The 27,331-nt window shown below is 37.7% G+C and overlaps 3 protein-coding genes and 1 long non-coding RNA gene across 5 annotated transcripts; 3 read left to right on the plus strand and 1 right to left on the minus strand.

The window, feature by feature from the left end:
* The first annotated feature begins 10,396 nt into the window (after positions 1-10,396).
* Positions 10,397-14,005, plus strand: LOC122032076 (D-3-phosphoglycerate dehydrogenase 1, chloroplastic-like). Its single transcript, XM_042591325.1, has 5 exons — positions 10,397-11,071; positions 11,991-12,367; positions 12,650-12,760; positions 12,937-13,032; positions 13,110-14,005. The coding sequence occupies exons 1-5, from the start codon at positions 10,468-10,470 to the stop codon at positions 13,779-13,781; spliced, it is 1,860 nt and encodes a 619-aa protein (XP_042447259.1). The 5' UTR covers positions 10,397-10,467; the 3' UTR covers positions 13,782-14,005.
* Positions 14,006-15,357: 1,352 nt separating this feature from the next.
* Positions 15,358-21,271, minus strand: LOC122032651. Its single transcript, XR_006126183.1, has 4 exons — positions 20,876-21,271; positions 20,621-20,781; positions 15,835-16,047; positions 15,358-15,679 (listed from the first exon to the last, which is right to left on the minus strand). It is a non-coding gene; the product is annotated as an uncharacterized LOC122032651 (long non-coding RNA).
* Positions 18,521-19,805, plus strand: LOC122032650 (transcription factor IBH1-like 1). Of its 2 annotated transcripts, none has more exons than XM_042591963.1 (2): positions 18,521-19,278; positions 19,453-19,805. In XM_042591963.1, exons 1-2 carry the CDS (start codon positions 18,728-18,730, stop codon positions 19,508-19,510), a joined length of 609 nt encoding a protein of 202 aa, XP_042447897.1. In that variant the 5' UTR covers positions 18,521-18,727; the 3' UTR covers positions 19,511-19,805. The 2 variants fall into 2 exon arrangements, with proteins under 2 accessions (XP_042447897.1, XP_042447898.1); XM_042591964.1 differs by having other exon boundaries at positions 18,522-19,278; positions 19,406-19,805.
* A 2,310-nt stretch (positions 21,272-23,581) lies between the features above and the next one.
* LOC122032789 (aspartyl protease family protein At5g10770-like) lies at positions 23,582-25,392 on the plus strand. The gene is made up of 2 exons (XM_042592102.1): positions 23,582-23,914; positions 24,001-25,392. Exons 1-2 carry the CDS (start codon positions 23,740-23,742, stop codon positions 25,221-25,223), a joined length of 1,398 nt encoding a protein of 465 aa, XP_042448036.1. The 5' UTR covers positions 23,582-23,739; the 3' UTR covers positions 25,224-25,392.
* Positions 25,393-27,331: the final 1,939 nt, after the last annotated feature.

Raw genomic sequence — 27,331 nt, forward strand, 5'->3', positions numbered from 1 at the left:
CTAAGGTAATGTGGGAATAGGGATCACCGAAAGGTAGCTCCCTACTCGGGTAACATAAAAATGTACACTGAGACTCCCTAAGCTCTAAGCTAGTTCGAAGCAGGGAAGGAGTAAACTGAAGGTCAGTGCCACCAGCTCTGGTGGAATAGGTGCTATCATCCACCTTTTCAAGGTTGTGATAGAACTGGGCACATAAGTCTTGATTCACTGTAGTGGTGCAGTCAACCAGTTTATCTAGATGATAGTAGTTTATCATTTGGACTGCAGGGAGACAAAATTGGCCAAAATATTCCCTACCAATATACCTAGGTTTAATGGACTCAAAGGTGAACATAGCAAAATCTATCCTATGTTGCTCCGAGGGGAATCTAGGGTCCGTGGAAGGGGCCCTAGCCGATGTAGGATCCACAATGTGACACTTCCTATTTTTGACAATATATATAAAAGAAAATACATAGTGACTACAAATAAAGACAATAGGAAGGATTGAGATGTACCTAGGAGGCATTGCTAGGAGTAGAGGAGGAAAAAGGTGGGTCGAAGGCACCTTTGAGGATGAAATCGCACGCTTAGGAGAGGGATTTGCGGAGACAAAGAACGAACAGACAAGCTTCTGTTTGTTTCTGAAATCTCGAATTGGAGGCGCCTTATACAGGTTTTAAGGCGCCTCCATTGCGAGGTTAGAGGCGCCTCGGAGACCATCCGAGGCGCCTTTGGTTAAGGCGGCAGGAAATTTCCCGCCGTGATTAAGGGCGCCTCCCTCTTGTGAGAGGCGCCTCCGCTGGGCGCCTGCGTGTCCCTATTTTTATTAAGTTGATTTGTTTTAAGCATTAGGTTTTTTTTATATAATAATTTTAAGTTAATTAATTTTAAAAAAATAATTTAAGTTAATTAATTTGAAAGATATAATTTTAAGTTAATTAATTTTGAAAAGATAATTTAAGTTAATTAATTTTGAAAAAATAATTTAAGTTAATTAATTTTAAAAATAATTTAAGTTAATTAATTTTGAAAAAATAATTTAAGTTAATTAATTTTTGAAAGGATAATTTAAGTTAATTAATTTTTAAAAATAATTTAAGTTAATTAATTTTTGAAAAGATAATCTAAGTTAATTAATTTTGAAAAGATAATCTAAGTTAATTAATTTTAATTTCGAAAAATAAGTTTAAGTTAATTAAATTTTTAGTTTTGAAAAAATAATTTAAGTTAATTATATTAAAAAGATAATTTAAGTTAATTAATTTTTGAAAAATAATCTAAGTTTATTAATTTGAAAAAATAATTTAAGTTAATTAAATTAAAAAGATAATTTAAGTTAATTAATTTAAGTTAATTATTTTTTGAAAAATAATCTAAGTTAATTAAATTTTGAAAAGTAATTTAAGTTAATTAAATTTTGAAAAGATAATTTAAGTTAATTAATTTTGAAAAGATAATTTAAGTTAATTAATTTGAAAAGATAATCTAAGTTAATTAATTTTGAAGAGATAATCTAAGTTAATTAATTTTAGTTTCGAAAAATAAGTTTAAGTTAAAAAAAATTTAAGTTAATTAAATTTTGAAAAAGTTTTAATTACGAATTTAATTTTGAATTAATTTTAATTATGAATTTAATTTTGAATTAATTTTAATTACGAGTTTAATTTTGAATTAATTTTAATTACGAATTTAATTTTGAATTAATTTTAATTACGAATTTAATTTTGAATTAATTTTAATTATGAGTTTAATTTTGAATTAAATTAATTTTTATTCCTTAGTAATCTCACCTGATCTAAATTTTCAATCAGGGAATCCTATAATTGTTGTGAGATGAATTATGGTTCAATTTTAGGGTTTAGTTTAACTTTGTGTTAGATTTAGGTTTAGCTTTGGGTTTAACAAGTAGGCATTCTTTGGATAAACTTCTGGGCTATGGTGAGTCACAAGGACATCATTAAAGTAACCATGCTTTCGAGGTTTTTCAAATAGTCCTACCCATTGAACTTAGTACAAAACTTTGGTCTAACTGGTTAGGATCCATAAAGGGTAGTTTCAGTCAGTTCCACTTAGCCAAATGCACCAGGTCGAAATCATATCTTCCTAGACATGCGATGACTAAGTTTCCCTAACGTACTATCATCCAATACTTCACCAGTACCGTGGATCAAGTTAAACCTAGCCCATTTTAACCTAACATTAATTACCCGGCCGGGTAATCTACTCTTGTTTACCCTTATCGGGTGGATTAATTTCGGAGGTGCCAGCTATTTTGGAGTCTTCCTTTGGATTTTGATTTAGTTTGAATTTAGTTTGATTTTATTTGAATTTAATTTTAATTTAATTTAATTTGGATTTAAATTTAATTTAATTTAATTTTATTTTATTTTAAATTTAATTTGAATCTAGTTTTATTTTTATTATTTTTCTTCTAGCTCCCCCTGAATCATAGCCTCGATATAGTTTATCGAGGTAATGTATTTGATCCTTAGGGACCCAATATTGTCCAAGTCCAACTTGATTGATCAGGTTGGACTTTGGGACCCATGCTTGGACCATTTTTTATTTGTTCTTTGTATAAGTGATAAATATGATTTATATTTCTTTTTCGATTTGAATCCTAGTCTAGTTCTATTGTAAATTGCCCTTTGTGTTCCAAGAAGTAGGTCAAGGTTCTTAGAACCCAAAGACAATTGTTCTAATATTTTCTCCAGATCCTTGACCTGAGTTTTCAAGCTGGAATTCTCTTCCTCAAGTTTTTGAACTTGAGTCGAGTTTCCAGTCTGAACTGGTTCAGTCAAAGATTCAGAGTTAGCCACTTCTTTAAGGACAGCTACTTCCTTTAGAAGTGACTTAATTCTAAGATTAGACTTAGCTAATTTTCGTAACAAATAATTAACTACGTTGTTAAGCTGAGGGATACTTATAGAGGGATCGGACCCTTCGAAAATGGATACGGATCCGTGGCTTCTTTCCGATTCTGCTTCCGACTCGCTCTTGGACACATTGATCTGGTCTCGGGCCATCAGGGCAAGAAGGCTCGTCTGTTCGAGATCGTCGTCGGTATCCTCTTCTGAAGATTCTTCAAAGGTTACTTTTAGTACCTTCTTCTTTCTTTGCTTCTTTGCATCCTTTTAATTGGGGCAGTTGGCCTTGATATGCCCCTTCTGGTTGCATCCGTAGCAGGTCACCTCAAATTTGACCTTTGAGCTCGGTTGACCCTCCTTTGATTGGACTGCCTTCTTTAGGTCTTTCTTGTTGAAGTCCTTCTTTTTCTTGTAGAGCTTCTTTACCAAGTTCACGAGTTCGGTTGTTAGTTCATCGTCTTCATCGTCTGAGTCTGGTTCTGGTTCCGACTCTTGCTCAGTTCTTCGTCGTGATCTTGGTTCGCGTGTTCTACTGGTACCTGCAAGCAAAGCTACACCTTTCTCGGGTGGCTGTGTATTAGTCTGCTCATGAAGTTCAAATTCAGAAAATAATTCGTCTAATCTAATTGAAGATAAATCCTTAGAGACTTTGTAGGCATCTACCATTGATGCCCACAATGTGCTCCACGGAAAAGCATTAAATGCGTACATTATGATGTCCCTGTTCTCGACCTTTTGCCCGATCGCGTGGAGGGAATTTAGGATGTCTTGTATACGAGCGTGAAGTTGGTTGGTCGTCTCGTCTTCCTGCATTTTCAAATTATATAATTTATTGAACAAGAGATCTCTCTTGCTTACCTTAGTGTCGAAGGTGCTCTCGTGGAGTTCGATCAGCTTCTCCCAAAGTTCTTTTGCGCTGGAGAATGGTCCAACTCTGTTGAGTTCCTCCTTGGTCAGTCCGCACTAGAAGGTGCAGGTTGCTCTGGCATCAGTTTCCACCTTCTTGATTAGGGTTGGTTCCCATTTTTCACAGGGTGTCGGCTTGTCGTCTTCGTCCGATGGCAGTTGTAGTCCAGTCTTGATAATCATCCACGTGTCGAACTGTGTCTTGAGAAAGGTTTCCATTCACCCCTTCCAATATCTGAAGTCTTCTCCGGAGAAAAGTGGAGGGTGAACAATGTTGAACCCTTCTTGTTGGGTCATTAGCGATATGCAACAACAAAAAAAAGGAATATCCCAAGACTAGGTCTTGGATTAGCAGTGCAGGAAGTAAAGTTAATAATTTGCGAACTCAAGTGGTGTTGCACCAGTCTCGAGCAAAAACTAATTCGAAAAAAATTAATTAGAATATAGCTATTAAGCTAATTCTAATTGACTCCGTAAAACTTAAAATACCACGAAAAAAGATTGAGTGATTGGTGGTTGCACCAGATCAACGCGACTCCGCTCTGATACCAATTATTGGATCGAAAACGCTAGAGGGGGGTGAATAGCGCTCGTGGCTAATTCGTACATTTTGAAATCGTAAATCGTTCGAGTAATTAAATGCAGCGGAATAATGAAAAGAAAATAAAGCAACACAGAAGGACACGAGGAGTTACTTGGTTCGGAGCCTGTGGTGACTCCTACTCCAAGGCCCGCGATCGTTGATCGCTTCCGGTGGGCAACAACTATAAGATCGAAAGTTAATATTACAAACTAAGTACAATGTAAAAGCAGTAAACAAACTTTATACCGACAACGAAATACTGAAAGTTGAAGCTCTGGGTCGTCGGGATCTCGTTGCAGCACTTCGGGATCGTTTCGTAAGCAGCTTGTAGCACAAAGATCGCTTGGAAGAAGTTATCTTGAGCTGTTGTTCGAAGTCCCCTTATAAACAGTGCTGGAGGCGCCTCCAAGGCTGTCCGAGGCGCCTCCAACAAGCCGATTCAGCCGCGTAGATCAGCGCAGACTCTTTTTGCGCTTATCCTCCTCAAGGCGCCTTAAAGGCCAGTCCAAGGCGCCTTGAACCCTAGCTCCAAGGCGCCTTCAAGTCCATATAGGGCGCCTCCAGTGTTTCTGGACAGCTGGCTTCGGCTAGCACCCAAGGCACCTCCAAGCCCCATGGAGGCGCCTCGGACACTGTTTATCCGAGGTCTGAGTTACTCCTTTGTTCCTGCAAGTTGTGTTAGTCCCAAACACAAACCCTGCAAAACAAAGTTAGCACATAAAATAATATGATAGATAAACTTGACAGTCGTCGGACTGTCCGGGTCTGACTTCGGATTTCCAACCGGAAACCCTAGGTCGACCCGACGCCTACTGTTCCCTCTACGGGGAACGCGTCCTCACCTACTTCACTCAGGAAATTTACCTGTTGCTAATGTGATCCTCCAGATTGACTAGACTTTTGCTTAGCGTTCGAAGCTTCCGGACTTTCTGTCGGACTGCCGCTTCCCGGCTGGTCTAGTCTTTCACCTGGTTCGCGACACCAGGACTTTCCACCTAGGGTTACCCCCCTCCTAGGACTTTTGCCTGAAGCTCTTGACCCGCCAAGACTTTCCGCATAGGGTTACCACCCCCTATGACCTAGGGTTACCACCCCCTAGAGTTTTCCATCTGCCTAACCGCAGTTAGGACTTTCCTGAAACACTCAATCAAGTGCATTATATCACACAACAACTTAACTTTGAATTCCTTTTTCATTATCAAAACAACGGTCGATCGTCGGATGCTTCCCGCACCAACATTAATATGGATACCATGTGTAATTTTTAATTTGTTGAGGGGTCAAATTAGAAATAGACAAACTTATGTTTCTATAAATAAGGGTTACGGTCTTAATTTGCAAACGATGCTTTTGTTTTATTTTCTCATCGACAAAACTCTCTGGATATTAAGAAAAATCTGTAAATTGAAAATCTTGCACAAAATCGACTACATACTATGGATTTTGGTACGTTTCCATAATTTTATCTATTCAATTTATAATTTCTTAAGAATTGAATAGAATGCATAAGATTTGTGTTGAGATTTATCAACCTATTATACTATCACTTTTCTCCTAGATGCTCGGTCATATTGTGCACTTGTTGATAGTCTGTTGTATCTAACCATTAAAAGGTCGGATATCTCTTTTTCTGTTGGACTTATCAGCAGATTTCTTTCTTCTCCATGGAGGGGTCATTTAGAAGTTGCAAAGAAGATTTTGAAGTATATTAATGCAACTCAAGATATGAGACTTCTCTTTAAGAAGAATGCTGATTTTCATTGATTGGGCATACAAATACAGAATTTGGTGATGGCTTAGATGATCAAAAGTTTACTTCGGGCTATATTTTCTTTTGTGGTGGTACTGTAGTTTCTTGGTGTAGTAAAAAACAGGCTTCTATTTCTCTTTCAAATACTTAGGCTGAATACAAGGCAACTACTCTTGCTACACAAGAAGATGTTTGGCTTCAGAGATTCATTGAAGACTTACATTTACCAATTGTCAAGCCAATTGTGATCTTTGGGGACAACCAGAGTGCTATAAAGCTAGCAACAAATCTCGTATGTCATGCAAGAACAAAACATATCGAGTTGGAGCATCACTTTATTCAAGAAATGATTCTTAACATAAAAATCTCAACATTAGAGAGTACAGAGTCAGGAGAATGTTGCTAATATCTTCACAAAGATACTCTCCAGAGCTGCATTTGAGTCCTTCTGTAAAAGACTTGGATTGGTTTCAAAAAGCACTTTATAGGAGGAGTGTTAAGTTATTAAAGCTGATTTTTTTTTATTTTATTGGAAATGTTTATTATTAGTTGTCAATTAAGTAGCAAATATTATTAGGCTATCTTCCTAGAAAATGGACTTAGTTTTTCAAGATAGATTTTTCTCTTTTTTTTTTTTTTTTTTTTTTTTGCTTCATGGGTGTAATTCAAGTTAGTTTTGAGTTCTTCAACCTTAGTAAAAATTCCTTTGCTTGCTACACGTTACTCTGTTATGTTCTCCTCTGTTTCTTGATTGTTTCCTTCACAAGTTTGGTTCTAGATCTTAGGCCAATAGGAACTTGCTGTAGAGCTATTGTTGTTCGTAGTTACAGCATGAATATTGGATGAGTAGATTAAATCAACATTATAATAGCTATGATTTTGTAGTTGTTACAATTTGAATGATAGAAATTCATATTATAGCAGCTATAAAATCGTAACTACTACAACACAAATTCCTATTAATATTAAATAAATTAAGTATGCATTGTAACAACTATAAAATTATAGCTGCTACAATATGCCTGACTGACTAAGGTTTAGATAGAATATTTAGATAAAAGATAATAGTAGGATTGATAAAAAAATCAAAATAAAGTGCCCTATAATTAAAAAAATTTATTTTTGCATTTCGATCTTCAAGTTTGATGGTGTTTTTATATTATAACAAAAGATTATTACACTTACCCCAAATGCTCCTCATAGTTTATCTTTAGGTTATGTGAAGAGAGATAAATCATAGGATTGACTTATAGTCAACTGTCAAATGACTAGAGAGTGAGAGTAATTTTATTTTAAGAACATACGCCTACTAAAAATTAATTCCTTATCTTAATATATGTCATCCTCTAACAATTGGGGGTCTTCAAATTTGATGGTGTTTTTACATAGGCCTATCAACCTGACAACTTCAATTATTGGGACAATAACATTATTGGTGGACACCATTTCAACATTGTTTTACTAGTGTTTATTTTACCCAAATATTTTTTTTATTCAAATATAAGAATCTTAAACCTCTTCTAAATACATCGTAAACACGTCCATCTAATTTCATTTGTTCATCCAAATATTTTTATAATAATTCGTACTGAAATTGTTATATAAATCTAAACTTATCAAACATCATAAAGTATTTATTTGTGAAAATTTAATTAGTATATGAAATATAATAGGTTTGATTAAAATTATTAGATAAATTTAAAACACTCAAATGGAAAAAATAATAATAATAATCATTCTAAAAGTCAAGAGGGCGCTAGTAGAAATTTTATAAGTTTAGATTCATCCGATTATTTTATTTAAAATTATCTAATAACTTTTTAAGACTTTAATACTGAATGACTTCAACGCGGTTTAAATTCCATCTCTAGAGGTAATTTTTTAAAATCCTTTTAACTAACTAAAATTCTAAAGTATTTCACAACAATATATTTTTCACGAACTATTTACTATTTATTATTTTAAGATGTCTTTCTTATTAAAGATGTCATATATTCATCGTTTTTAGGGATGTAAATGAACCAAACGTTCGTGAACAAGTTTGGTATTCGACTTGATAAAAGCTTGTTTATGTTCGTTCAATATACATAAGATTAATTAAACAAACAAGCTTGAACAGTTTGTTAAGCTAAACAAACAAACTTGAACACATATGTGTTCGACTCGTTAACGTTCATGAACAATGTTCATGAACAACGTTCATAAACAATATTCACGAACCATATTTATTAATAAAATTCTTTCAATATGCTAAATAAATAATAAAATAAAATAAATAAATTTAAATTATCAATCTTAATAACCAATCAAATAATTAAAAGTTTCAAACAATCAAACAAGCTTGAATTGAGAGCTTGATAACATCTAAACGAACCAAGCTCAAGCCAAGCTCAAGCCAAGCTTGAACCAAGCCCAAGCCCAAGCCAAGCTTGAAGTAAGAGCTTGATAACATCTAAATGAACGAAGCTCAAGTCAAGCTTCAAATAAGTTGAAGCTCATAAAAAATAAACCAAGCCAAGCTTGAACACTCATTTCAAAAGCTTGATTCATTTTAAGCTCGGCTTGGCTTGGCTCGGCTCGGTTATCTTATCAAACAAACTTGAACACCTCAAAATTCGACTTGACTTAACTCGTTTACAGCCCTGATCGTCTTAAAAATGTCAAATGTTTATCGTCTCAGGAACACATACGAGATCGCTCAAGGTGTAATGAAGGGGTATCTAGAAGGAATATTATCACCTTTAGCATTAACACAAGATGTCTTCCTTGTAGAGTGCACAGTTTAAATTCTTAAAGCTAGAGAATATCATTAAATCAACAGATTGCAAGAAATGTAACAAAATAAATGAGTAATTTTTAAGAATAATATTTATTACCGCAGGAGTGGACTATGTTTAGATAAGGATGAGTAATAGATTAAAATAGAATTGAATTTATTAAAATCGAATTAATTGATTTTTTTTCAACCTTAAAATAGAATAAATCATAAAATTATTTTTTAAAAAATAATTTTAATAATTATTTAAATTTTTAATACAAATTTAATTGATTTAATAAAAAAACTTAATAGTTTTATTTTAATTAAAAAATAATTTTATAATTTTTCCTTACGAGTAAATAGAATTATTCTAAGATAAATATTCCAGCTTCGGAGGAGCGTACTAATAAAAACTAAAATTTATCGACGCATGTAAATTTTTTAAATTTTCAAATCAGTACTCTTTAAAAATGATCAAAATGTGCACTAATTTATGTGGTCTTTTCATTCTACCCCTTCCGTTAATATTAACTTTTTATATGTTGATTTCTAATATATTAAGTCACATTTTTAAATGCATGTAATTTCATCATATTTTTTTTCATACTCTCTTTCCACTTTGTGATATTGAACTCCATGCTTATCATTTCAGCTGTGTGATATTTAACTCTATGTTTATCATACTTTTATCATGAATGAGATCTGAAATAAGTAATAAAAAATATCGTTAGATTTCTTACACTATCAAAAAATTTATAAAATCTAAAAAAGAATCCAATCAAATTTGTGTAGGTTGATTAATAGATTTTGATCGAAAATTACTAATAAATCTTGACACGTTGATTAAAGTTATTTTAAATCTCATTAGTTTCTAAGACGGTAGGGGTAGGGAGTTTGTACGATATTCTTTATTATTTATTTTGACTTTTTGAAAAATATTACAATGTTATACTAGCTTTTAACTTAGAATCTCATCTTGATCTCCACAAAATCAAATCTATATTAAGCCTGATCTAAATCAGACCAAATCCATAATAATGTTGATTCAAATATTTCAGGTCTGATATGATTTAGATCAAATTTAACGTGGACTTAATTTACTGAAAATTAAAATTATATTCTAACAAAAAGTTAGTATAATATTATAATATTTTCAAAAAAATTAAAATAAATAATGGAGAAACTCCTTATCATCCAAAAATTTCACAAATTGAATCAAATCGGACTTAGGGATGTTGGCCGAAACATGTCTTTTAGAATTTTGAAACTCGAAACAGTCAGGCCAGTGAAAAATAGAAAAATAAAAAGTTGATATTATTTTTTAAAAAATAATTTTCCCGTAAGGTGTGATGCAGTATAAAGAATTATACTAACATAAATATTCCAACTTCCGACAACTGTACTAATAAAAAAAAGTGGGCCGTCTAATTATTATTATTATTATTATTAAAAACGTGTTGAAATTACTTGAATGCCCTTGATATGTTTTTAAAAAAAATATATATTCTCCTTCTATTTTCGTCTTTATATATAGCCTACGACCACGCCTATGGCACCATTCCTGGAGGATTCCGACAGCTCCACCCACTCCCCACAAACTCTTCGCCGATAACTCGCCGTTATGGCTGCCGCTGTCACCAAATCCCTCCTCCGTCCTTCCGCCACATCGGCAGACATCTCTTACCTCCCTCCCTTATCCTCTTCCTCCTCTGCCTCGTGCCTCTCCTTCCGGTCCTGTCGTTCTCAAACCCCCTTCCTCGGCGTCCGCCTCGCGGATCCCGTCAATCCCAAGATCCCCCCTCTCGGCATCCGGAGCGTTGGTAGGGGGCTTCGAATTGAGGCTGCGGCGAGGCCCACCATTCTTGTCGCCGAGAAGCTCGGGGAGGCCGGGCTGGCTCTACTCCGGGAGTTCGCCAACGTTGACTGCTCGTACAACCTCTCGCCGGAGGAGCTCTGCGCCAAGATCTCTCTATGTGACGCGCTGATCGTGAGGAGCGGGACTAAGGTCACGCGGGAAGTGTTCGAAGCTTCCAACGGGCGGCTCAAGGTTGTCGGCAGGGCCGGGGTGGGCATTGACAATGTGGATCTGCAAGCTGCCACCGAGAGCGGGTGCCTCGTCGTCAATGCGCCGACCGCGAACACGGTGGCGGCAGCCGAGCACGGAATCGCGCTGCTCGCTGCCATGGCAAGAAACGTCGCCCAGGCTGACGCTTCCATGAAAGCTGGTAATTTGAGCCTTTTGATTTTTCACCTCCTCTTCCTCCTCTGCCTCGTTGTTCATACTCTGCAACTAGCTCATCCCTACTTAGAAGAATATTGGAATTCGATATTTCTAATTTAACTAGGTGCATTTTGTTTCAAATTAGCTGGTAGCCTGATTCTTGTTTAACCTCTTATCTTTCTGATTTCTCCTAAAACTAGGATCACTATGACACACACACATATATATGTTTCAAAGATCAATGGCGCATGTTTTGTTTCTTTAGTAGGTAGTCAACACTTTGTTCTTCCGAGTTCTCAGACTCGATCAATGGAAACCGTAAATATTTCATTTTTAGCTGGTAAATATTTCATATTTGATTTTGAATTTAAAGCACTTGTTACTCATATTTAGAAAAACAGAGCAATTCCTTTCTTGCCTACCATTTCATTTTCATCCTTTATTATCTGAGTCAATACATGTGGGATCCTCCTGTGTTTCTAATGTTTTATTTTTCGGTAAATTATTGAACCACGTAATTTAAGTTTCATATTACCCAAATTGATTATCTGATACTGATTTTGCCACTTCGCTCGTTCTCTTTTGCTGGCCGAATCAATTGTTACAGTATAGCAATCGATTCGATAAAAACAATCGATTAATTTTTTAAAAAAAAAATAATTAAAAGACTTTCTATGATCAAAAATTCACTACTCTCAATATGATATATCGAATTGATATTTGAAAGCGTGAATATAATTAAGAAAACTAGACGAGCACATAGATTTTATTTCATATCATTCCAAACTTTCTAGGTCGATCAAGCAGTTCTTATGTATTAAGCACATTGGTCAAGTGTATTACCTTTGACTGTATTTAAACTAGCACTTTTTATTTGCAATTTCTTGTATGCATTAGCATGTGTTTGTGCTTGTGATATCCAGGTAAGTGGCAACGCAACAAATATGTTGGTGTCTCACTGGTAGGAAAGACACTGGCAGTGATGGGATTTGGGAAAGTTGGTTCAGAAGTTGCCAGACGTGCAAAAGGACTCGGGATGCATGTGATTGCTCACGATCCTTATGCACCTGCTGATAGAGCCCGTGCTGTTGGAGTGGAGCTTGTATCATTTGATGAAGCCATCTTTACAGCAGATATTTTATCACTTCACATGCCACTGACTCCAACTACTGCAAAAAGTTTCAATGATGAAACATTTGCAAAAGTAAAAAAAGGAGTGAGAATCATTAATGTTGCTAGGGGTGGGGTTATTGATGAAGATGCCTTGGTCAGAGCACTTGATAATGGTACAGTTGCTCAGGTAGGTTTCCACTGGTATCTTCTAGCTGAGAGTCTCTCCTTTAACTCTAATCTAGACTCTGTAGGATGTAACCTAGTTATCAGTTTGGCATTCTCATATGCTTGAACTCACATGAACATTATTAATCAAGCTGCAGATTTAATACATTCACTGCTTTTACTTCTGTGGTGATACTAAACTTGTTTATTATACCTTTAATCTCCTTTAAAGGGATCATAATAAGTCATACCTTTGTTTAAGTTTGGAAAATAATATTGACTTTGCTAGTTGTAACTGAAACAGGCAGCACTTGATGTATTCACCGTCGAGCCTCCACCAAAAGACAGTAAGTTGATGATGCATGAAAATGTTATTGCCACTCCTCATCTCGGAGCTAGCACTGTCGAAGCTCAGGTCTGCGTTTCCAATTCAATCTCATTTTATCTAGTAAAAGAAACTTTAATGTTGATTACTAGTAGCATGATTGCATAAAAAGCATGCTAGATTAATGTACTTGATACAGCACAAATTATGGGTCCTTTGACTTTATTGTGATCGTCTTGTTTAAACATTGTGGTCACAATTATTAGGAAGGTGTAGCTGTAGAGATCGCAGAGGCTGTTATTGGGGCACTGAAAGGTGAACTTGCTGCCACTGCTGTGAATGCTCCCATGGTTCCTGCTGAGGTAAATTATTCTATATTTGGTCTGTATAAATTTGTTCTGCCTTACCGGCCGACCTGATATATTTTTGTTTATGATAGGTTCTTTCTGAGCTGTCCCCTTATGTTATCCTGGCTGAAAAGCTTGGCAGATTAGCCGTCCAACTAGTTGCTGGTGGAAGTGGTATCAAGGGGGTTAAGGTTGTGTATACATCTGCTCGAGATCCTGATGACCTGGATACAAGGGTTCTTCGTGCTATGGTCACCAAAGGAATCATTGAACCCATATCGAGTGTTTTCATCAACATTGTCAATGCAGATTATACCGCTAAGCAGAGAGGTCTTCGCATCAGCGAGGAGAGGATTTTCCTTGACAGCTCCCCTGAGATTCCTCTAGACTCAATCCAGATCCACCTGTCTCATGTCGAGTCCAAGTTCGCCAGTGCCTTGTCTGATGCTGGTGATATAACAGTGGAAGGAAGGGTCAAGGATGGCATACCACATCTCACCCTTGTTGGATCATTCAGTGTAGATGCAAGCCTCGAAGGGAATGTAATATTGTGCAGGAACGTCGACCAGCCTGGTAATATTGGACGAGTTGGAAGAATTCTTGGAGAGCAGAACGTGAATATTAGTTTTATGAGCGTTGGTAGGACAGCACCAAGGAAGCAGGCCATAATGGCGATTGGTGTCGATGAGGAGCCAGATAAGGAAACTCTAAAGAAGATTGGTGAAATACCAGCCATTGAAGAGTTCGTGTTCCTGAAGCTATAGATGCCATATGAGATATACCGTATGGTTTGATTGCCTCAACAAGAAAGCTGTAGGTTGTTTCATCCTGTAGCCACATTTCTTTTTTGTTGTATGAATATGATGGATTCAATTTTGGTCAAATGATCATCGTAATAGTCTGCATGCCTTTGCATTTTCAAGCATGAGAAGTTTATGTAACATTTGTTACTACATACGATATTAGTTGGAATTTTCCCACCCTGGAATTTGGATTCAGCACTTGGAGCAGATGCTTCCTTCAGATTATCTTAGATGCGTTGTTAAGTTACTAGGAAAGATTGTGCTATCTCACTGCTAAATCAATTTCACAATTCAACTTTCTGGATATAATCACTCAACTAGCAGCTCTTTAGACTCGTTCTACAAAAAGCTATCTTCAGGAGAAATGTAATATATATGATCTTTTTCATCTGTCTTCTTTGAATATAGTTTTTCCTTGTTTCATCGGCCGTGCAGATTGCAGCAGCCTAAACTAATTGGATTTAGTTTGAATAATTACATTGTTTCACCAATGTACTCAATTTGATTAAAACTTCCTTTAGTTGCCACTGCCACAACTAAAAACTGATTTTATTCTAACTTTAGGTTGATGCATCGAAAAAAAAGTGAAAAAAAATAATAGAACTAATTGAGATATTGTTAGTTTTGCTAGCCCATCATACATGAAGTTAACAACTCTAGTATGTCTTTTATTCAATTGATTTTGCTAGTCTTACTAAGTCAGTTTGTCTTGCTAAATTGGTCGACATTCAATCCATTCAACCTCCTATAATGAAATCACTAGTCTACTAAAATGTTAAAATAAGACGAGGGATCAATTCCCGACGAACGTATACCTTTAGGAAAAAAAAATACTTGTCACCCTCTAACCACTTGATAGTTGACTATAAGCTGATACCGTAATTTACCTTCCTTTATATAACAAGTCTAGGATGTCTTTTGTTCAATTGATTTAGTATTCTTACCCAAATCAGTCTGGCCTAGTCAAATTGGATGACATTCAATCCATTCAATCTCTAGAATAAAATCACTAGTCTACTAGAATGCCCCTCACTAGTCTACTAGAATGTCAAAATAGGACAAAGGGTCTTCCTGACGAACACATACCCTTAAGAAAAAAACTCCTCCCGCCCTTTAATCACTTGATGGTCGACTATAAACTAACCCCGTGATTTACCTCTCTTTATATAACCTGAAGATGAACTGTGAAAGACACCTGAGATGAGCATAATTACCTTTTGCTATACTAATATACCAAAATGATGCCCTCATGAGTTGACGTAGTTGGTACCTATATCGATATTTACTCTAATAGATATTGGGATCAATTTTTAATGGGTATAAAATGCTTTGTTAGGTATGTAATCTCCCCATACAAAAAACCACTGCGCTAGGATAAAATACCCCCACAATTTATCTGTCTAAATGTGATCGTAGGACCAGCGATACTGAATCACTTAGGATGAATAATATATGCTCCGCTAGTCTAGTAGAATGATCATTCTACCAAATTTAGTTGAATTATCCAAATAGAAATGATCAAGGAAATAATCTCTCTCATTACATCGCAAATATCTTGCTGTTTTAAATTTCCTTCATTACCTTTTCATATTTGTCTTACAATATCATATCTTGGCAGTTGGCATTTGACACCTTTCTGAAATTTTAGTTGGATTCCAGGAAATAAGGATGGATGGGGGCATGTGCATTTTTTTCCCTAGTGTCCTAGGAAAGAGCTGACCATTTTTTAGGGCACATCTTGTGAGATTTTGGATCGAGTTTATCTTCTTCCATGGTGCCTCACTTATCCATTTCCTTCCCTACTCAAAACTTATTTCAAGGACAGCCACAATGCCCACCTCCATTGACAAACCAAAACCCTGTCATTACAAAACAAAACAAGCACTGTGGTTAGCAGTCCATCTGTGCTGAGTCCCACACAGGAAGAAAAAAAAAGGTAAAGTGGAAAAAATAAAGAGAAAGTTTCCAATAATCCTCATAGTCGAAGACCATGGTTCAAGGTTGGATGACGTACCTATCATTCAACTGCATTTTCTGCTATAATGAACTATTTCACATGCCACCATACTCTCCTAATTCTGTACAGAAGTGCTGTGATGTTCACTGCAACTGCATCATGTTCATGTGATGCAAATCATGGCTTTTGGCTTTCTGACGGAAGCTTTGTGAAAAGCAACTATCAGGGAATTTGCCGGAGAGAGTCATTTTTTTTTTCCCAACAGCTAATCTAGTTTCAAACAAGGTAAATGACAATGTTAATACTGTTCAACTGAGAATTAATCTTAGTAGATACAAGGCATAATTTATCGTCACGATCCCAACAGCAGGGAGCAGATTATTGCAAAAAAAAATCTAGCAAGAATCTATATCAAAATAATATAAAAACTAGTGTGGACCATAGGGGATAATGTCCATTTCTATAAACACAGGGATAAGGTTGTCTTCTTCCTAGGATTCTGACCACTCTGCTTTACATCCTAACAATGTAACCTTATCACCCCAAATTAAGACCATTTAATTCTGATTTCGAATTTATGGCAGAGCATTAAATTTGTGAACTATAATAATGTTACTTCCATATAATGTTCTGAAAAGAAAAATAAATTTGCAGATTTCCAGTCAGTTTCATCAGTTTATGTTCAAGACAAATTTATTGTATGAATTCAAGAAATAAATACAACTTGTTAAAATGATCATTTTCTGGTGATATCTGTCTATCAACCAAATTACCATAACACTCAATTAATGCTTAAACAAATGCACGTTAATAACAGGCAAGAAACATAACTATCTTAGGAATTTTGATGTAGGATTTATATAATCTTTCAGTGTCTCAGAAAAGATTAATTTATCAACTAAACTAATTCGTGTGAGTTCTACAACACTGTGACCATAACGTTTACACTGACAAAACTTGTCTTCACAATAATTAATTCTCAAAGAGACTGAGGTTCTCTAGCTGATGGTTACATGACCCCAGCGGTATGTGAACGAGAAGCATGACTAGCAACATTGAAGGCCATTTCCAGCCCTAGGGGAAATTTAAAAGCTTGAATAGTGAAAAGCTGTACTTGGAAACATAATGAAAGAGGGAATCATGTGGAGGCCTAGAGAGTAGAAGCTCCCATGTGGATACCATGTGGGAAATATCTTGCTTTTGGCAAAGCCATCTGAGATAGGCTGAAAAGAGTGCACCACATTCATCACCATGTTTCGCGGATCCTGCAGTATCCAAGTTGTGAAACCAAATGGTGCATCCCCCCTTGAAGATACCAAAGAACAATCCCTTGGCTTGGCCTTCAGCTCTTAACACAGAGTCTCTCTGACAAATTAAGTAGCTAGAATTAAGTTACTACTTCACACCTATTTCTGGTGTTTAATGTCATTAGACGTGTGATCAGTTAATTTTTGTCACCTCCCTATGATAATTATGTAATGGAGGGTCAATCAATATGGATACTACATTTACAGACTTGTCATGAACTGAACAACTCTTCCATGTCACATCCACGTGGAGGTCAATCTAATTGATCAACCAATCAAAACAGATGATGGATTCGGTGTCTCAAGGAAACAAACACCATCCAGAGGCATGATGGTTTGGTCACCAAACTTATTCTGAACATCCTTATAAACAGTAGCCCAAGTTTCCTAAATAGTGAAAGCTAAATTCCTGTAAAACCTTGCTCACTGATTAATTTTGCACTAACAATCTGTTTATTCTTGCAGATATGGAGAATATCCAGTAAAGACCCTAATTCAATATGAGGTGCATACGCAACAGAGACAGATGACAATTTCATATGGCATTTGGAGTCATGATTCCACATGTGAGTCCACTGGCATTATTGTATCAGACCACAATAACAGACACAAATGGCTCTGCTGCATCATTTTTGTACCAGTCACTATTGCAGAAGGTCGGATTAGCTTAGGGTTGCTTGTTGAGTTTTTGAGAGAAATGCTACAGTGTTTTGCTAAACATAACTGCTAATCCTATGCCTCTATATGATCTGAACTTCCATTAGCATTCTCTGCCATTGTTATATCAGCCTGAGCCATTGTAGCATTGACCACATTCACCTAGCCATGTCAGAAAAGTAATTATGTACTAAGAAGACAAAATAACCCTTAATAATAATGAATATGGATTAAGAATTCTACATCATGCTTAACTATTTTTTTTCTTCCTGATGTGAATATCTGCATAGCTAGCTAATCTTTAGGAGCTCACAGACTTTGTTTGCAACTGTGGGTCTTAACAGCCATGTGCATGCATGTGGCCTGTCTCTGCCAAGTAGGCCCCTCTTTCTATTGCTCACAAATGAAATTGTTTTAATCATATCTTCTTCCCATGACAGGCTCATTTAAACTCCACTTTTTCAACCTTTTTTTTTTTTTTTAATTTCTGAACCTGTGGTAGCAAATTCAACTTCTCTACCTAAATACACCACTGGAGTTTCACCTTTTCTGTTTCTCATTAGACAACACAGAGTTAGCATGTAAAACTCACAACGATTTACTTTGTCTTACTTTTCCCCATCCATCAATACAGCAGATATAACAGATTGTATCTTCCTTTTTGCACTTGAAAACAGAAAAGTTGAGTTACTAGACATCTTAAAATAATGTTAGCATGTGAAGCTCTTAGACAAAAAACCATCTTATTTATCCTTTTCTCTTCATTCTATTAGATATACCAACATGTATCTCAGTTAGATGAGAAGCCAGAGGGATAAAAAGGTATAGGATCCTCAAGAAATAATGTCACATGTTATGCTTCTATGGAAATCCTACTTGGAGACACACATTGTCTCTCTTCCTCTCTCGATATAAGCAAAGAGAGCCTTTAACTCAGTGTCAAGTTTTACATTGCTTTTCCACTCTCGAATTTGCAAGCAGCCAACATGCAACTCACAAGCTCATTCAAGTTAGTTTTTCTCAAACAAATGCTCCGGGGGTTTCTGCTATCTGATGCTTCATCCAATAGCATGAGCTTCCATGAGAGGAAAAATGCCATCAAGCTCTCAGCTGACGCTGCAATAGCCTTTGCTAGAGGCAGAACCAGATGGTCTCAGGGTCTCATCACAAACCTCTCCAAGAATGAGAAGAACAAGGAAATACTCAAAAGTCTCCTAGGAAGGGAGTATGATAACTTACGCAAGCCATGCAGCAACTCGTTGAAGATTCCTAGATCGAAGAAGATACTCAGAAGGTGCTTAAGGATGTGTTCAAGGAGGAAGAAGGCAGGAAGAGCACAGCATATCTGTAAAAGCATCCTTGCAAAGGCATTGGCCAAGAAGAGGATCCAAGTGCTTAAAAAGCTTGTACCTGGAGGTGAGTCTATGGATGGGTTCTCCTTACTAGATGAAACTTTGGACTATGCTATGTCTCTTAAAGCTCAGGTTGATGTAATGCGACGTCTTCTGAAAACTTCCAAAGCCTCATTGAATATCAAGTAAGTGATGAACCATTACTCCTCCGCTACAATCTTCATCTCTTTTGTGATGAAGCCATGGATTTTTTACTAACTGTTCTGCATCATATGATCTCTATCTCTCATCTATTATCACCTGCAAAACTAGAGCCCCCACAGAATCCACAATGCAAGTAAAGCAGCCATCACTTGCAGGCAAATGAAAGCTTGGGGACAAGGAGGCATAGATTTCACAGCCAGAGGTCATCTTTGAAGGCCTCGCAAAGCCTAAAGTCCACATGCAAGCATGTTTTCTGTCAAGAAGGAAACTTAGATAGCTAGGATTGGCCATCCTTTGTTCTGTATTCAAACTTTGCTGCAAAATGTTAAATGTCATATGAAGGCCAACTTGTCCAATGTTTGAGGTCGTATAGCAGTGTAGAAGTGTAATTAAAGAGAGGATTAAGTTGGAGTTTATTTCTGGGAGTAGGTGTCACTAGCTAAATTCAATATGAATCCTAGTGATAAATGGGAAACCATCTCCCGGACACAACAACATTTGAAAGAAATTAGCTTTTTGCAAGGAGAACAATAACAAATCTTACATGAGACAGATCTGCAGGTCATCTACATCTCACACTTGCATTTGTCATCGATCAAACATGAAGAACAAATACAAGCGAGAACAAACTAGAAAACTTATTGCAATTTCCCAGTTTGACATCTTCCACAGTTATATCAGTCTGGTACAGGTGTGGAACAGAAAGGGAAACAACTCCTAACTATAGTTGATACTGTTGCCTTTGTGTAGAAAAATGGCAACTAGCTCAAGATACAAGTATGCATAGGCAAGTCTTTATGCGCCTTTCAGATGATATTTACACTTAAAAATACTACTTTGACGTCAAGTTGGCAAACTTACTTTGCCTAATGTTCACCAAGGCTCCTCCAATGTTGGATAATGGCCAACTAATTTATGAGTGGAGAAAAGAACGGATGGAGAAGTTATAAATATTGCCTAACCTACTACCTAATGTATGTCAACATCCTAATTCTGTGTCACTCAGACAATTTTTCAACTAGAAATCAAAAGATAACATTTAGAAACAAAATTTCCAAATGTGAAGACGACCCATATTTCAGAAAGTTAGACCAGACAAAGACTAGATGGTCCACACACGAAAAAAAGGAACAAAATATCTACTAGAAAAACTTGATCAGTTGAGACCACCTGCAAAAAAAGTAGCACAAATGGAAAAAATACCCTAGTCTGGCTGTCGTCTAATATGATCTTTACAGAGTTGCATATTAACTGAACTCACGAATTTCACACTACCATACTCGAATCAAGCTACATTCTAACATGGCAGAAATAGATTATTACCCAGCTAACATCAGGGCGTTTTCATTCATCAATGTCCTCTCCGAACCAAGTTAATGAAATCTTCAACGGAGAATAACGAAGCGAGGGGACAAAGATCAATGCGTTGGAAAGGGTGCAAAATGGGAACTTTGCGGGATTCTCGTCAAGAATGCGGGGGAAATCTACAATTTACAAAACATCTCCATTGAAAAAAAAAGTAGGGGAAACGGTGAGGCGAGGAGAAAAGGACGTTTATGTGGGGGCAAAGGAACGCACCGTACGGTGACAGGGCGCAGCAGAGAGTAAACCCTAGATGGGGTAATCTGCCTCCGCCATGGCCGACCGCGCTGTGCTGCACTATGGAAGTTTATCGTGGCCCAGACAGGGCCCCCACCGCGAGGGTTGGACGCCAGCGCTGCTTCCCCCATTACTATTCCACGACCCTTCCCCTTCTTTTACTATCAAACCCTAATTTCGCAATTGTTGTCACCGAAGTCGGAACGAAGTCTGCCATTAAGGAACTTCGGGGTTTGCTTGATCTCGCCACATGTAAGCTGCAGAAGCCGAGCTTCGTTCGTTCTTCTTCATCCGATGACAACTTCGATCTAGCGGAGAACGATCGAGATGAAGAAGTAGAAGAAGCCAAATGAAATCGAGTAAGAATGGAAGATAAAAGAGTTGTGAAAATGATTAGTGGAAGAACAAAAGGCAATAATTTAAATTTTAATATATAATAATTAAATCTTATTAACTTTAATCATAAGAAATTAATTAGTTCGCTAAAATTATATGACATTTACAAATATATTCTAAACACTTGCATTAAGTCGAAGTAAATTACAATTGAACTACCTATATAAAGAATTATTAATTAAAATTTTGATATTTATAATTATATTTTTTTACATTTTATATAAATATGAATATTTATATCTTAAATTTGGTAAAATATATCCCTAAATTCTCCATGCAATTCGCTCGCCCCAGTTATGGAGGGCAATGAGACGGGTGGGAGCGAGTTTACTGTTCTCATCCCCGCTCTCAAATTTCATCATCGCTCTCATCCCTATCCCCATCCTCACTTTTTCGGATTCGAGGAATCTCCGAATCCAAATCACCCGTAATCAAATCTCCATCCCCACACTCATCCCTACTTTCAATTTTCATCTTCAAATTAATTTTATATTATTATTATTTTACTATTAATATTAATATCAATATTAATAATAATTTTATTATTAATATTTTAAATTTTTTTAATACTATTATTATTATTATTAAAAATAATATTATATTATTATTATGGGTGGGTCCGGGGATGGGAGTAATATCCCCATATCCATCCCAAATCTGCCACATCTCAGAACTTTCCATCCATGAATAAATCGAGGATCTTCATCCTGATTTTAGGTTTTCTCCATAGGGCCCGAATTTATGAAAAAAATTATCATCCCTAGTTTCAGTATGTTCATCAATCCGTCTTTAAATCAATATAGAGAATATAAATTACGGATAACATTCGTGTTGTAGCCAAAATATCGAAAACGCATGACTTAACTATGGTTCAAGTCAGCCCACAACGGGTAATTGGGCACTTTCTAACAATAAAGTCAAGTCGAGCATGACTCGACCAAGAGTCAAGCCAGACACAACCATGGGCCAAGGCCCAGCCATGTTGAGTATGAATTAATTGAGAAAAGAATTAGCTATTAGATTTATATTTTCAAGGGCAATTTAGTGTTTTTCTTAGTACTCAAAATTATACATAATTTTTTATATTTATCAAATCACATAGTCATTTCTAATTATGTCCTTTTATTCCTCCCCACAATGGATCGGCCGCTTAGACTCAATTATCTCAATATTCTATGAGCCAGTGTAATATATAGGTTGACATAACAAGTGGAGTTGCACATGGGTTGTCAAAGTAAGTGGATGATGTGACGATATAATACGGCGATGATACTATGGTGATATATTAATATGACATTTTTTTTATTGTGATACGACGGTCATTAAAAGAAATATTATTTCATCTGCAAGTAAAGGTACGTTTAGATCATCACATATGCATGATCATTAATCCATTACTATTTATCTTCTCCATTTTTTCATTATCAGATATTGAATTGAAAGTCGAAGCACCTTTGGTCTCCATTCTAACACTCTTTTCCTCTCTTTCTAGCTTAACGAGCTCTCCCGACGATCAACCCTCCTTAGCGTTCAATAACCGAGTCAACATTGAAAATATCTCATCAGTCACTTATTTGTCAACGATCTCAACCAAGAATTGAATTTTACCAAGTTCATGGTATTTCTTACATCGAATATAATCATGCTCATAAATATAGATTTCATAGAAAAATATAAATTTTTGAAATTAACAGAATTTTAAATGCTTTTGAGAACTATGTAATGCCTCCGTAGATGTAATCGAGTTGGTACGGACTAATCATCAAAGAGGCATGATTTGATTTTGGATTATGTCATGCCCCCGTTTAGGAAGACCACTTAGCTAAGGCTAAATAAACCCTATGATTTATCATATTTTAGAGTATGTGGCCTCTAAGATGACCACTTAACCATTTCCCACCAGAGAACTATATATTCTCTATCAATAGAGAACTATGATCCTGCAGCCACTGATTACAAATCAAACAAAGTAAATGATTAGGCATATAACAAATAAAAGACAGTAAATTTAGAAACAGATCAACTTGATTGTTATATAATATCATCAATCGACTAATTAGAAATCGCTACGTGATATACGTTTTGGATATCATAGAAATGTGTATATATTTTCAAATCAAGTTAGTATGAAATAATTCTCAAGAGACAGTTCCTCACCGATGTTAGAGCAAGTTAAAGAGAAACTCGGTGGAAAACTTGCATAGATTCGAGCGACCCTCTCAGAATTAAAGTCAGATACAGTTCTAAGTAAAAAAATTTAAAATACTTCAAGTGCTTCCAAGATTATTGTTTGCGCAACCCGTGAGGCTCGGCTCCACTCATTTCCACACTCTGAGCTAATCGATCCAAGCAGCCAACCTTTCCTCCTTTGTTCTCTTGCCAACTCCCAAGGTAAACTCCAACGCCGTCGATTCCCCATTCTCATCTTCACCTTCATACCTCCTGCAATGGTGGTGCTGACCAGCCACCGTCTTCGCCTTCTTATCGTCGTCGTCGTCGTCGTCGTCGTCTCTGTTTTCGCCTTCGCCGATTGCTTGGAAGTTAAACAATCACTATCCGTGCAGGAGCTGCGATGGGGAAGGAACAGCCGTCCTCGCCGGTTTGCTTCCACTCCCGGGAAAAGTGAGCTCCCATTCTTCCTCATGCACGTTCAATTGGCGCCTTAATTTTTGTCATTCAACGTTCAATTCTCTAACTTTGGTTAGCAGATACCGGTGCAGTAGAACTGGAATTGAGGCGACAAAAGATTCCTGGGCCAAAGATTCTGATCGCCGACGAAGCTCGAGTCTTGTCGATTCAATCCAGAATCAGAAATGTAATCTCCGAGAAGGAGGACGACTCGTCCGGAGCGCAAGTCCCTCTCTTTTCAGGAATCAAGTTTCAGACTCTGAACTACGTGGTCACCGTCGCGGTCGCCGGAAAGAACGCCACCGTCATCGTCGACACTGGCAGCGACCTCACCTGGGTCCAATGCAAGCCATGCACCTCCTGCTACGCGCAGCGAGACCCCCTCTTCGACCCATCCGCCTCCACTTCCTACCAAAACATCCCCTGCAACTCCTCCGCCTGCCTCTCCCTGCAGGAGGCCACGGGGAACGCCGGCGTCTGCGGCGCCCACCGCTGCAATTACTTCGTCGACTACGGCGACGGCTCCTACTCCCGCGGCTTGCTGGCGCTCGAAAGGATCGACGTCGGTGGGGCAATCATAGAGAATTTCGTGTTCGGATGCGGTTTCAAGAACCGGGGGCTCTTCGGCGGGACTGCCGGGATCATGGGGCTCGGAAGAACCCCACTCTCTCTGGTTCACCAAACCACCGCTCAGTTCGGCGGAGTCTTCTCTTACTGCCTCCCCACGAGGCTGCTCAGCTCATACGGCTCTTTAGTCCTCGGAGATGACCCTGCAGCTTACAAGAACTCCACCCCAATCTCCTACACGAGAATGCTCCGAGATCCCCAACTAACTCCCTTCTACTTCCTCAACCTCACCGGCATGACGGTCGGCGGCGTGCCGCTCCAGGAGGCCGGCTTCTCCACCGGAAAGATCCTCATCGATTCGGGAACCGTGATAACCCGACTCCCGCCGTCGGTCTACCGGGCATTCAAAGCCGAGTTTGTGAAACAGTTCTCCGGTCATCCTCCGGCGCCGAGCTTCTCCATACTGGATACTTGCTTCGACTTGTCTGCCTTGGAGGAGGTGGCAGTTCCCAGGGTGAGGATGGAGTTCGAGGGCGGCGGCGAAATGACGGTGGACGTCACCGGCATCTTCTACTTCGTCAAGAAGGATGCTTCACAGGTTTGCCTGGCGGTGGCCAGCCTGCAGTACGAGGGTCAAATTGGGATCATCGGGAATTACCAGCAGAAGAATCAAAGGGTGGTGTATGATACGCTGTCTTCCAGGATTGGATTCGCAGAAGAGGCTTGCGGCCAATGAATCATCATCGCCGGGAAAAGTTCTTCTGACCGATCTTGTCTGCATTAGCCATAGTAAATTAAGCTTATCGCTGTTCAGAATCGTGTAAGAACAGAGAACTTCGATCGGCCACCTTTGGCTGGTTCGGGAGATCCTTTATTTCGAATAAAAGGAATTCAATAGAGTCCTACGCACAGTTCGCCATGGAAATTGCCAATTTGAGAAGTTGACCATCGACAAATATAATGTATCGTAAATAAAGGTCACCTACAGATGGAGGTTTATTTTGATCCTGTCTTCCAGTTCATAGCTTTCCACTGTTAATCTTTCCAAACCCTCGTCTTCAAATGGATTGCATGGCATTCCAAAAGTGATCCAGTACGAAAGCTGCGGAGATGACACGCTGAGAGAGAGAGGTGGCATTGCTGTTGATTTGGAGAAGATTTCGCTAGGGCTAGGGAAAGACAATAACACCAGGTGCTCTCTTCGGCTCTTTTCTGCACACACTCAGAAGAGTTAACATAATGTTAGGATAAAAATCAAGGAAGAGTTCTCTAGCGTAGACTTCTGATCCCGAAGTCAATATAGTAGTCGAGCAAAATATGAAGAAGATAAACAGTAAAAAAAATGAGAGTGTTAATCAAGTTGGCTTGGAATGTATTGCATGCATACCTCCGCCAACAGAGAGAATTCTTTTATATCACCTTTCATAACCTCCGCAATAATAAGGTGACAAGAAATGTTCGGTATCAGAAGATGTCAAATAATAAAAGATGTACAGTCTAGAATTTATACAATTATCCTCCGAGCAATCTTCTGTTATACGTATATGAACAATTGTGTAATCTTTATAATAATGATAGAAATTGTATAGTCACCTTCGTAAGAATGTTCCATTGAATGTATATATTATAATCGAAGAATATTCTTTGACAAATGACTATTATTCTCTAACAGGTAGTTATGATTCTCTAACAATGTTATCCCTTGAATATATCTCAGTCAGACCTTTAGCCAACCGACTTCATATTATACTGGCAGATATCGATACATAAGCAACAGGATACTAGTCCTGTAAGGCCGTTTGATCGCTCGACTATATATTGTGTGATGCTAAAGCTCTGATATTGAAGCAAACGAGTCAAGTTCCATAGGCTTGGCTGGTTCTATGACCGACCTTCCATATGTTGGGCTACTTGTCTCTGAAAGATGCGGACTAAGTCTCGCGAGATCCGATTGATACTTTTATCCGGTGAGATTTGTAATGAGAATTGTCTAGTATCTGTCTTGTGCCTATATAGGAGATAAGAACGCTGAGCTGTATAAACCCTACCAACATTATGACTAACCAGTTGTATACTGAGAATCACATTGTAGCAATGGGGATTGTATCTCGTATGCTCGACTAGCACGTCAAGGTTGGTCAGACTCACTTTGTGTGTCTTGGCAATGAGTGGAGCTACAAGTCTCTGCAATTTGACCAGCTGCAGGGTCAACCAACCATATGCTAAGAGCTGTGCTCTGGGAATGGGAAGCTAGGCCCTCTGAATCCGACCGAATATAAGCGCGATCGGATTTATGGCAGGGCGGCCATCTATTAAACCCACTCGATTAATGGCTGGCTAGATATATACTAGGTGTCTTAGTACGAGTGAATCACTAGGTAAACCCCGCAGGTCATCCAAGTTGGTATGTGGCGGGTATGGCCACAATGAGGTCGCAGGGTCGATCCTTGGGGCAGCTCGGGAATAAATCTCCTATCCCCGTATTACACCCTGTCCGTCACATGCTCGCTCGGATGTTACGATTTACCTCCCTCGTGATGGCCTTGGGTCGGGTACGGCGGGGGCGCTAGGGGCGAGCGTTTCACCTTTTTGCCACAACGAGTGAATCACTAGGTCCCTCGAATTCGACTGACTCTTTGGCTGGTCATCCTCGTACCGAAGGTCTTAGTGTTGGGCGAGAAGCAATAGTCCCGTTGAGAGTAACCCGCTGGCTGTCACCTCCCCTTGATTTGACTATCACCTCACCTCACCTCACCTTGACTTTGATTGTTACGTTATACCTGGATCTACTCGTAATACCCTGTATCATCAAGCAACATACATCAACTTTAATCATCGAAACAT

Source organism: Zingiber officinale, chromosome 11A (assembly GCF_018446385.1).
Source record: "Zingiber officinale cultivar Zhangliang chromosome 11A, Zo_v1.1, whole genome shotgun sequence".
Lineage (NCBI taxonomy): Eukaryota > Viridiplantae > Streptophyta > Magnoliopsida > Zingiberales > Zingiberaceae > Zingiber > Zingiber officinale.

Excerpts from the sequence above, each read along its gene's own strand:
- LOC122032076 (XM_042591325.1), top strand. The coding sequence starts at position 10,468 with ATGGCTGCCGCTGTCACCAAATCCCTCCTCCGTCCTTCCGCCACATCG. Across the intron at positions 11,072-11,990 it reads TGACGCTTCCATGAAAGCTG|GTAAGTGGCAACGCAACAAA; the intron begins GTAATTTGAGCC and ends TGTGATATCCAG. Across the intron at positions 12,761-12,936 it reads CTAGCACTGTCGAAGCTCAG|GAAGGTGTAGCTGTAGAGAT; the intron begins GTCTGCGTTTCC and ends CACAATTATTAG.
- LOC122032650 (XM_042591963.1), top strand. The coding sequence starts at position 18,728 with ATGCAACTCACAAGCTCATTCAAGTTAGTTTTTCTCAAACAAATGCTC. Across the intron at positions 19,279-19,452 it reads AAAGCCTCATTGAATATCAA|GCAAATGAAAGCTTGGGGAC; the intron begins GTAAGTGATGAA and ends CATCACTTGCAG.
- LOC122032789 (XM_042592102.1), top strand. The coding sequence starts at position 23,740 with ATGGTGGTGCTGACCAGCCACCGTCTTCGCCTTCTTATCGTCGTCGTC. Across the intron at positions 23,915-24,000 it reads TGCTTCCACTCCCGGGAAAA|ATACCGGTGCAGTAGAACTG; the intron begins GTGAGCTCCCAT and ends TTTGGTTAGCAG.